Here is an 11,176-nt window from a genome sequence, read left to right on the forward strand (position 1 = left end):
TGAAAATCTGAAATGCTGATGAAAATCAGTTTAAGAAAACAAATTCCGATGCATCCCTGGAAAAATTCGCGCAAGCGTGCTGCATCTCCAGATATATAACAAATTCTCATCCCCGTGGTCTACTCGCTCTTATCAATTCAGTAGCGTCCGCTTCGTAAAAATGATACGTCGTTTAGATACTAAAGCTCGCCGGGTTATTAATTTTTCATCTAATTTTTCAACAAGTACCCGAACTACTTGACTCTTATCTCTGTCATTATTATTTTTATTATCATAATCATCATTAGAATAACAGTTACTCAGATGTGATAAACTGTAGGATTAGAGGATTAATTATTTTTCGACTCCAAGGTACTATCGATTTAGTTATCTAGACGTTTGGATGGAAATAAATCTTACAATTGTTTTCACACATTCTGTAACTCTTATATTTATTCATACAATCTTTATGTATTATTATTAATAATTATTGATAGTACAAAAAAGTGTTTGTTTCTACAAATCACAATTGTGAGTAAAAAAATTAAAAAGTAATTCATTAAATGTCTCGTCACATTAAATTACAAATTACAAACTGGTGATAAATTAAATTTCCGATAAAAAATGTCGTCAGTCAGCTTTATATAACATCAAGTAGAATTCCAGCAATTAAATAATGAAAAAAAAAATTAAAATATTTATATGATGAAATGATGGAACTACGCAGAACTTCATGGGCTAAGAAATCACTTTTGATAGTAAGTTTCGTCCTGATCCTGCTCTGGATTATTTTCAACGATACATTTTGTGCCTTCGGCGGTTTGTCACGCAGGATAGTCCTCAACAGAATAAGACTAGCCACACATATTCACATAGAAAGAGCGTCTCCTCTCAGAGAAGTCAAAGTCGAAGAAATTCCCCTGGATAATTTTTTACACTTACAAGCCAATACTACCAAGGTCCAGGTCGTCTCGTTACTGGCCAACAACTCGAGTTTGAAGGACAACAACGTAGATGTATCGCCGAAGTACAAAATACTGAGACAGCAAAGTCTAATACCCAGCAGACAGCTTCCCAGTGCGTTGATAATTGGGGTTAAAAAAGGCGGCACTAGAGCGCTTTTGGAGTTTTTGAGGCTTCATCCGGATATTCGAGCTGCTGGCTCTGAAATACATTTTTTTGATCATCACTATTCTAAAGGATTCCATTGGTATAGGTAATTTTTATTTTTCGTGGGTGGGATTGAGGTTTAGCTTTTTTTTTCTTGGTGAAAAAAATTGATTGAGTTTTTTTTATGAGAATTCTATAAGCTGCTTTGATTAAAATCATCGTGTTGGAATGGAAAATGATTAAAATGTTTGTTTTTAATTTTTTTTTTTAGTACTTTGAAGCTTTTATTTTTATTTTTGTTTATACTTTTATATAAAATTTAATTAATAAAAACAAATATTTTAAAAAATATCATATCCTACGATCTTAAAAAAATTAACAAGTAGATATTTGTTTAAATTTTTTTAAAATGTGATTTTAATCAGAAGAGTCTTGAGAATTCAAGTTAATTAGAAACAAAGTTGAAAGATATATACTAATGTAAAAAAATGAAAAACAGACATCGCATGCCACCAACCCTAGAAGGCCAATTAACGATGGAGAAAACACCGTCATATTTTGTGACCCCCGAAGTACCAAGAAGAGTCCAGCATATGAACCCAGGTACAAAGCTGATAGTAGTAGTGCGTGATCCAGTGACACGTGCTGTGTCAGACTACACTCAAGTTAAAAGTAAACGTCCAGAATTGCCTAAGTTTGAAGAACGTGCCTTCGTAAACGGGTCAAACATCGTCGATACTAACTGGGCACCCTTGAGAATAGGAGTTTATGCACGGTATTTGGAGCGGTGGCTCCAGTACTTTCCATTGTCTCAATTGCTATTTGTGTCTGGCGAGCGTTTGATTGCTGACCCGGTCATTGAAATTACAAGAGTTCAGGACTTTCTCGGACTCAAGCGTGTAATATCGGAAAAGCACTTTTATTTTAATGCTACCAAAGGTTTTCCATGTTTAATGAAGTCTGAACAGAAAGCTATTCCTCACTGTCTTGGTAATTATTTTTATTATTAGTATTTATAATATGTTAGAGATATTACTAATATCGGGGATTTTATTTATTAAAGAAGATTTATTATTATTTTTAAAGCCAACACCCGATCCAATTGGAAACTATTCAATTTTTATTTATTAAATATTTCACCACAATATTGTCGGTATTCATACCATCCTCGGGTGAATATATAATAATTAAAAATTGAATAGTCTCCAATTGAATCGGGTATTGGCTTATAAAATAATAATAAATCCTCTTTAATAAGTATTTATAATTTTATTATTTTAATAAAAACAATTTACAATTTTTTTTATTTCATTTTATTTATTATTTTATTTAATTTTTAATTTTCTATTTACATTTTAGGTAAAACTAAAGGACGTAGTCATCCGTACATCGACCCTATGGCAATTCAACGGCTAAAAAATTTCTATCGACCATTCAACCAACGTTTTTATCAATTGACTCGCATGAATTTTGGTTGGTCATAAAATAATTTAAAGACTAATTTAAACATATCTATTATCAGTTAATTCAAATATAACAAATAATGTCAATTCGTGTGATCTAAGTCAATTGCTTTGAATTAACGGTGCATTCACTCAATAATTACAATTATTATTATTATTATTATTATTATTGTTAATTTTATTATTATTAAAATTAAGAGTATTAAAAAACATTAAAGCTGCTAGAATAGACATAATTATTTATTTTACGATAAAATAATTATTTCATTAAACTGCACGTTTTTGCTCAATAACAAGTAAAGTAAATGCTAAATTATAAAAGAGAATTTATGTGTATATATATATATATATATATATATATATATATATATATATATATATATATATATATATATATATATATATATCTATATATATATATATATATATATATATATATATATATATATATCTATATATCTATATATTAGTAAATAAATAAACATATTTGTACGAGGATCTAAAATTGTTAAACTTATTTGCCTATATTATATCCACTCAAAATAGTAAATTCTAAAAATATACGTTTGTATTCTTATGAACAGCTTGGTTTTCTATCTTGATTCTTTTTTCAGATAATCTTTTTTCATTACAATGTAAAAAAAAATTATCACAGTACTTCCAATCTATGTAACGTGTATTATTAAATAATTAAAATCCACACCATTAATTACTGATTGAATACTAGCGTATTAAAATTAAATTAATTAGTTAAGTAATTACAAAGTTTTAATATTAAAATAATTAAGTAGCAAAAATTTTTTGGTACAATCAAATTAATACTTTTATAATTACTCAATGCATAAATTATTAAATTTTTTTATATTAAAAGCCTGAAATATTGATACAAAAAAAATTTATTATTCTTTAATTATATTTTTATAATTTTTTAAAACACAATTTTATAATTTTATTAGTCAACAATTTCAATCAATTTAAAGACTAGAAAATTTAAAACGATAAATATTATAAAATTTATCAGTTGTCATTAATTCAATAAATTATTAATATCTTTAATTCATAACAATAAATAATAAATACAAAGTATTGTAATAACTACATTTGTATAATTGACATTATGTAATCACTTTGGAATTTATAATTTCCATAATAATTTTTAAGAATACAATGAATTTTTTTTTTTTTGTTAATAAAATCTTAGATTTTTCATTATTCAAACTTTAAATTATCATAATTTTTAAAAATATAAAAAAATTAAATAGTAATAAAATAAAATATCAATATCAATAATTGAGGCTTTTACTTTCCATTCAGAATACTGATTTCACTATAAAAATATTTTCCAATTTAAATAATTGGATAAATGCTTCTTATAAAATATAAATTTCCTATTTTCTATTTATATAAGAATTATTAACAATTAGAAATAAAAAAAAAAATAAATACATCCATACGTACATACAATGCTCAACATTCTTTAAATTTACGGTACCGAAGAGTTCGGTTTTTCTTTAAAGTACCCTCGGGCCTTCAATAAATCATCAAGAGCTTCCTGAGTGTAGTAAACAACAAAATCGGTGGGTTCGATGCCCTCGAAAACTGCGTAAACAGAGGGCTTAAGGTTGTAAAAGAACAGTGGCTGCTTGCGTGCGGCAAAGTCCCTCGAAAGGCTTTCAACGACTTTTGCGGCCGAGAAATCGGCCCCGTAAATATGGGAGCAGTCGATAACTACCGGTGTCATTGAATTACCAGCACAATAGCTGTACTTGGTCACGAGATTTCTCACGTAATCCACTGACGGGAATATTAGACAACGATCTGGTGTCAATATGAGATACTCCACGCCACAGCAACTCTGCAATAAATAACACCGAGTTAAATAAGTAAATATCGTGCATAAAGCGTCAATCTCGTATATGCTGAAACATAAAATGAAAAACTGTAAATAAATCTCGAAGCAAAAAAATAGACTCGTGTGCTCGGTATTACATCACTCGCTTGTAATTATCTTCTTATTGCTTATATGAATATTAAAGTTTGCACATAATTGTCAACTATTCTAATTATGATAACTGTCATCATAAATATTTCTTAATAATTATCCTTATTATTATTATTATTATTATTAATTATTAAATAATAAAAATTTACCCGAAGTTTTTCCAGCGAAATTTTCGGTCTTGCTGCGTGATGAAGAATAAAGAGTATATTCAACCCGATTCCAACGAGAATTCCTATTTCTAATTGCAATACCAAGCATGCAATGAAAGTTGCTATCCCTGGTATTAAGTCAGATTCTATAAAAAATAAAATATTTAAAATGATTAATTATTCTGAGTTTTATTACATGTATGATGAAATTTGAATCGGTTTTGTTTGGTCGTCTAATCACTCGTCTGCAATATTCAATAAAAATGCATAAGTAACATATGCTAATTTCAAGGTAAACATGTTTTAATTTTAAACAGTAAATTATCAATTTTCGCTTAATTTTATCTTGACTCTAATTTTTTACGGTTGTTATGTAAAACTTCAGTTATTTTTTTTCACGATTAACTACAAAGCAATTAAAAATGATAGTGATAAACGATTGTTTGTATGCAACTTTACTTACTCTTGGTTCTCCACATTGGCTTTATCACCTTGACTTCGACCATAAAAATTACCGCTGATATAATTATTGCCGCTAAGCATGCTTTTGGTATAAAGTAAAAGTAAGGTGTGAGAAAAAGGAGCGCTAGCACGACTAGTATTCCTGCAAAAAATATATATAAATAGAATAAAGAAATTCTATTTATTTAATGAATGAATTAATGCAGTTGAAAGGATTTAATTAATCACCAGTGTAAAGTCCGCCGAGTGGAGTTCGAACACCAGAAGCATTATTAACAGCACTTCTGCTGAGTGAACCAGTTCCAGGAAATGACTGAACGAATGAACACCCGAGATTTGCTAATCCAATGGCTATTAATTCTTGTGTAGCATCTACAGATTTTCCATTGCCTAGAAATTATTTTACAACCATAATTCAATCAATTATTAATTAACCCACTAACAATAATTACGATTACATCCGATGATTAATGAACTTACTGAACGCTTTGCATACTGCGACGACTTCCATCAAAGAAATCAGCGGCAGAACAATAAGCCCGCTGCCCAAATTAGTGCACATTTCGAAAAATGATACTGTCGTGTTGTCTTTTGTGAATCCAAAGGGCGGAAATTCAACAGACGGCATTCCTCCAGGCAAACTTCCTGCAGAAAAATGAAAAATTGTTTATAAAATCATCATCTAACAATAGTTTAGTTCATGATAGAAGTAAACATTATGTACCTATCAATTTAAAAGGCGGCTGCGAGGCAAAGTAGTAGCCTATTATCCCACAAACAATCACCAATATCGCATTTCTTGATGTTCCTGTCAGCCAAATAAGTTTATTTACCACGCGATGCTTAGTTGTTTGGGAATTTTCGTCAGCCGGGCCAATTTGGATTATCGCTACATGCTAATATTAAGAAGAAAATTGATTAGGAGCTTTGGAAATTATTTTTTAAAAAAATAGACAGTTACCCGTAAGAAAAGAAGGACAATGATGCAAGAAACTCCTAGAATAGCATCATACTGAGAAGTTTGATGAATCCCTTCAGCAATGCCTTTCCAAAGGCTGACGAATGTCGCTCCCTTTGCTGGAATTCCTAGGATGTCTTTAATTTGAGACGTGACAATTATCAAAGCGACTGCTGATGTGAAACCAGAGCTCACTGGTCCGGACACAAAGTCGATGAGAAATCCTGATTTGTAAAAGATAATTGATTTTTTGAAGAATATTTTGTTGTTGGGTTGAATAGATAAGATTGATGGATTGATTAGAAGTGAGTAATGGAAAATTAAGGTTTGAATGACTCACCTAAGCCAAAAATTCCCATGAATAGCTGTATAATTCCACAGAGACAGCAGAGAAGGATCGCGTGCTCGACAGGAGCGTTCAAATGGGCTACGGTTTGATAAGTTAACAAAGATACTATCGCACTGGGTCCAAATGATACCTCTTTGCAAGTTCCGAAAAATATATAAATAAATGCTCCCAGGAAACTTCCGTATAATCCATACTGAAAAAATTTTATAAATTGACAATTGGTATTTGTGTAATTTTTACTAGACACAAAATAAAATTAATTCAAGAGCAAGAATTTTGAAGCAAGAAAATTATTTTGAGTAATTAGATCATCTAAAATCAAGTTAATTTTTTTATGAATGTATATCAAAATTTGGACAATTACTTGTGGAGGCAATCCAGCAACATTGGAGTATGCAAGTGACTGTGGAATGACCGTCAACCCGACAGTTATGCCAGCGACAATATCACCCAACGCGTCATCTCCATTGTACTTTGGCAACCAGCCTAAAATAGGCAGCCGCCTGAAGAGCATTTTTTTGGTACACAACTTTTTAGCCCGTCGCGCCGTGTACTCGCAAACAGACTTTAATACATTGTCCTTTCGTTTGGTCCTATCATCTCCTGGCTCGTCCATCACTGAATTATCATTAATAATAAAAATAATTATTTTAATCAACACATTAATTTTGATTTATTTATAAAACTAAATCATGTCAGATCTGTATTTTTGATTATGTTTACGTCCACTTAGGTTTTATTCGATGTAATTTAGTTTTAATGAGACTGTTTATTTAGCCTCGTTATTCTTAATACTACAATTTTATCTTTTCATTGAATGGCCAAGGATCCTAATTTTGATAACAATTACAATTAATTTTTTATTAACATATGATGATTATATGTTATTTACAATCTATGTTTGAGCATATTATTTAGATCTTAATTATCGGATTTAAAAGGCAGATTATTTAAATGTATGCATTCAAGCCAAACAGATTTTATTTTAATGTGACCACTTCATTAATTATCTTTTGTTTTATATTTAAATTTAATGAATATTCTGTATTGTTTTATCAGATATCTATTAAAAAATCTTATTTTTTGAATAATGAGTCATTAATTATTGTCATAAAAAACAAATCAATTTATCTTGTCTTTGGTAATTAATCTTTGGATTTGGAATAATCAAAAATACATTTTTTTAACATATCTTACTTTTTGGATATCCTCATCGAAAGCAAAATAATTAACCAGTATTCAATTAATCATAATATCAAGTTCTAAATATTCTAATATAAATTGTAAAATGTGGAACAAATTTTTTAAATATTTTTTTTAATTTCATGTATTTTTTATAAAAAAAAAGGTAAATATAAATCATGAAAACTCACAAATTAAATCATATGAAGACTGCAAATCAGTTCGTCGTTCACAAACAGAATTCTGAAGTTCATAAGAGTTGCGTTTATTAATATCCAAATTTTCTTGAGAGTTGTTCATAACCGGATTAACGTATCCGTTCAAAGGTTTCTCGTTTATTTCGTACATTTTTTTTCCGTTTCTCATCTTGACAAATTACTTATTTAAATATAACTCGTCCAACATAAAAAAACTTGTCTCAATTTCTGCTACTTGTTTTGTTTATCTTCTCAGCCAATTGTTTACATGCGTTAATTTAAAGCATCGCTGAAAAATAAAGCATTACATACTTTAAATAATTGAGCTGACAACTCGTGTTGAATTTAAGTGTATATGTATATATAAAAATATACACGCATATATTGTTGTTTACATTCCCAATGATCGGTGGTAAAAATATTTATTATCAATATTGACTTTTGAAACGTGGACTGTTAACAATTGTCACTCAATTGATATATATTTACAGCTTTAAAGAGCTACAAATTTATAGTCTGGTTCTGGTCTGACAATACGCCCGTCCTTGAGGGTAATTACTTAAGACGATACAACACATTACCACATTTCCTCATTCTTCAAGATAATAACATTAATAATAATAACAGAGGTTTTAAACTCTGGTAAATAAATATTTTTAATTTAACAATCCTTTTTTGTCATCAACTACGCTCGCATTTTTCGCCAGCAGTTACATTTCAATAAAAAAAAAAATTCCTTCGTTTTATTTACTCAATTACAGGCGATAAAAAATTTTAAGCAAAAAAACTATCACGTGGAGTCATTAAAAAATAATTTAAAAATTAATTTTGCAAAAAATGTTGCACCAGATTAATTTGTGTCTAGATTGTTGAGTCACTCGGTCAATTAAACGATCAACCAGTTATCTGTTGTATAGTTAAAACATTATTTACGGTACTGCATTTTTACAGCAATCGAGATCGAGTTGTCTTAATCGATGCAATAAATCATAAATAAAACGTAGTATATTATCATCGTTTTTATTTTATTTTTTTTATATGGTTATAATTCAAAAAAAAATGTTATTAAAACATCAAAAATTAAAAAATAAATGTTTATAATTTTTAATCGAATGGAAATTATTCCTACGGAGAGCTATTAGAGAATTAATGAAGAGGAAAACAATTATAAACTTCCTTGCTTACGTATAAAAGTAATAAAATTTCCCAGTTATTGATAGTAAATCATTTTATTAGCTCTAGAAATGACGAATAAAGAATAAGATATACAGCGTTAAAAATTGATGACGGTCTTAATTTCAATAAATTTTGTGATTAATAATAACAATGAAATTTTGAAATCAAATTTTAAAAAAAGTAATAATAATACATTAATAGCAAGTAAATGGTATAAATCAAAAAGATTTTGATAAAAATTCTCAAAAATTCAAACCTGAATCTCAAATATTTGCCACGAATTTTAATCCGTTAGTCTCATTTAATAATTTCATTGATAAATAAAGATAAAAATTTTAAACAGTGGCATTAAATCGATAACAGTTTAACCGGTTGAAAGTAAAAATTTATCAGTACAAGGAAAGAATTAACTTTTAATGATTGATAACGAAAAAAGTTTATGAACAAAAAGATAACACAATAGAGCACGTGCGAAAAAACTCGTGACTTTCTTGAGTAGATATTTAATAAAGAAATTTTTTCGCAACAAAGTATGTGAAGAATAAATATTTAAATCGTAAAAATTTATACTCTTAATAATCATGATTAAGATTGCAATTATCATATCATGATTATTATCATTACCTGTTGGCATATAAGGACCAGAGAGTTGGATTTGAGCCATAAAGAGAAATTAACTGATACACTGAGTTAAGTATAAAGAATAGTTAAGTGAATGGTCAATTGTAGGTTGTGAGCCCAGAATTAATGCATGTCTGCATCAAGTCCAAAGAAATCATTAGACAAATAAATAATTGTTATTTTATTTATTTTTTTTTCTTTTTTTTTACCAGTGTATTCACTAGTTTTAACTTTAAATTATAAGTTTACGTGCGGTATGCAGCTGATTACGTGAGTCCGTGTGTAGAAAATGCAGATAAAAAATAATAACGTCTTCAACTATTTTTACGTAATAACCAGGTCATTTCATAACTTTCAAATTTTATGTCGATCAATATTTAACACGGTTACCGGGATTTATTTCGAAAATTTGTAATTAATGATTGATAAAATTTCATTTTTTTTTTTTTTTTATTTAAGAGTAAATATTTTAAGTAGAGAATTTTGAATTAGAACAATAAAATTATAAGTGATATTGCCCTTTTGTAAAATGAAGTAGTGATTTACCACAAGGAGAAATAGTAAATTATATGTCAGCCATGATCTTTTCAGCCGTGCAAATTCTGACGAGCTTTACATTTTTAATAAATAAAAATGACTATGAATATAAAATTCTTAAACAATTAACAATTGACAATAATTTACCGAATGACGGACAATAAAAATTAATAAGTGATAAAAAATGTGACATGGTCAATGTATTGCCGCGTAAATCAATTGTTTGTAATCAATAGTCATTTAATTAACGACCAGTGAGTAATGATTTATAAAATTACCTTTGTAATCAGCAGCCAGTAGTGACACTTAAAAACGTCAATGTTTAACTTTTTTTAACTATTAACAAAAGTTTTTATTTAGCATGAAAATAAATTTAACATTTTTTCTTCATAATTATCGCATCTGAGAGTTAAAAATAATATTTAAAAAATAAAAACTAGTCGTTAACGATTCCATTGTTAATTACTTAAAATTATCAATCACTCGGTTTTTTATCTAGCACACGTGGACTTCAAGCACATTGTGAGTGGAATTAAAAAATCGGGAGCTGCAATTAAATTGTCGGGCTTTAAAAATGAAGAATTTTACCTGACAAAGTTTGAACTGCGTTTAGATAGCCCGACGTACTTACTTATATATAAACGGTTAGAACGATTCTCCAGCTGTGTTTTCCTGTATCATAAGACACTTACCCCACTCTTGTCCTTTTGTGTCAGTGAATCCCATCCCCACTTGCTTTTGGTGTTGATAGACGTCACTTAACTGGTGAACAAGCGAATAGGAAATTTGAATTTTATTTTATTTAATTAATTACTCTACGGTTTTACGCATCGAGTTATTTAATCTCAGATCCTCGTGATATTAATTATTGATAATTATTATTATTATTATTATTATTATTATTATTATTATTATTATTATTATTATTATTGTCATTATTATTATCGTTTCTGTGGCTATTATTCTTTGTAGGATGTTCGTTATTACTTGG

General features: G+C 28.6%; 2 protein-coding genes across 2 annotated transcripts; one reads left to right on the forward strand and one right to left on the reverse strand.

The window, feature by feature from the left end:
- Positions 1–101: 101 nt before the first annotated feature.
- Hs3st-b (Heparan sulfate 3-O sulfotransferase-B) lies at positions 102–2,907 on the forward strand. The gene is made up of 3 exons (XM_074249034.1): positions 102–1,195; positions 1,589–2,079; positions 2,449–2,907. The coding sequence occupies exons 1-3, from the start codon at positions 690–692 to the stop codon at positions 2,571–2,573; spliced, it is 1,122 nt and encodes a 373-aa protein (XP_074105135.1). The 5' UTR covers positions 102–689; the 3' UTR covers positions 2,574–2,907.
- Positions 2,908–3,735: 828 nt separating this feature from the next.
- Esp (Epidermal stripes and patches) lies at positions 3,736–10,804 on the reverse strand. The gene is made up of 11 exons (XM_074246256.1): positions 10,464–10,804; positions 7,846–8,140; positions 6,837–7,090; positions 6,464–6,665; positions 6,127–6,347; positions 5,890–6,061; positions 5,646–5,810; positions 5,394–5,555; positions 5,167–5,307; positions 4,704–4,849; positions 3,736–4,407 (listed from the first exon to the last, which is right to left on the reverse strand). The coding sequence occupies exons 2-11, from the start codon at positions 8,018–8,020 to the stop codon at positions 4,036–4,038; spliced, it is 2,010 nt and encodes a 669-aa protein (XP_074102357.1). The 5' UTR covers positions 8,021–8,140; positions 10,464–10,804; the 3' UTR covers positions 3,736–4,035.
- Positions 10,805–11,176: the final 372 nt, after the last annotated feature.

The sequence above is a fragment of the Cotesia typhae genome, unplaced genomic scaffold (genome assembly GCF_013202065.1).
Source record: "Cotesia typhae breed Kobodo isofemale line unplaced genomic scaffold, CoteBio_Ctyphae contig_119, whole genome shotgun sequence".
NCBI lineage: Eukaryota > Metazoa > Arthropoda > Insecta > Hymenoptera > Braconidae > Cotesia > Cotesia typhae.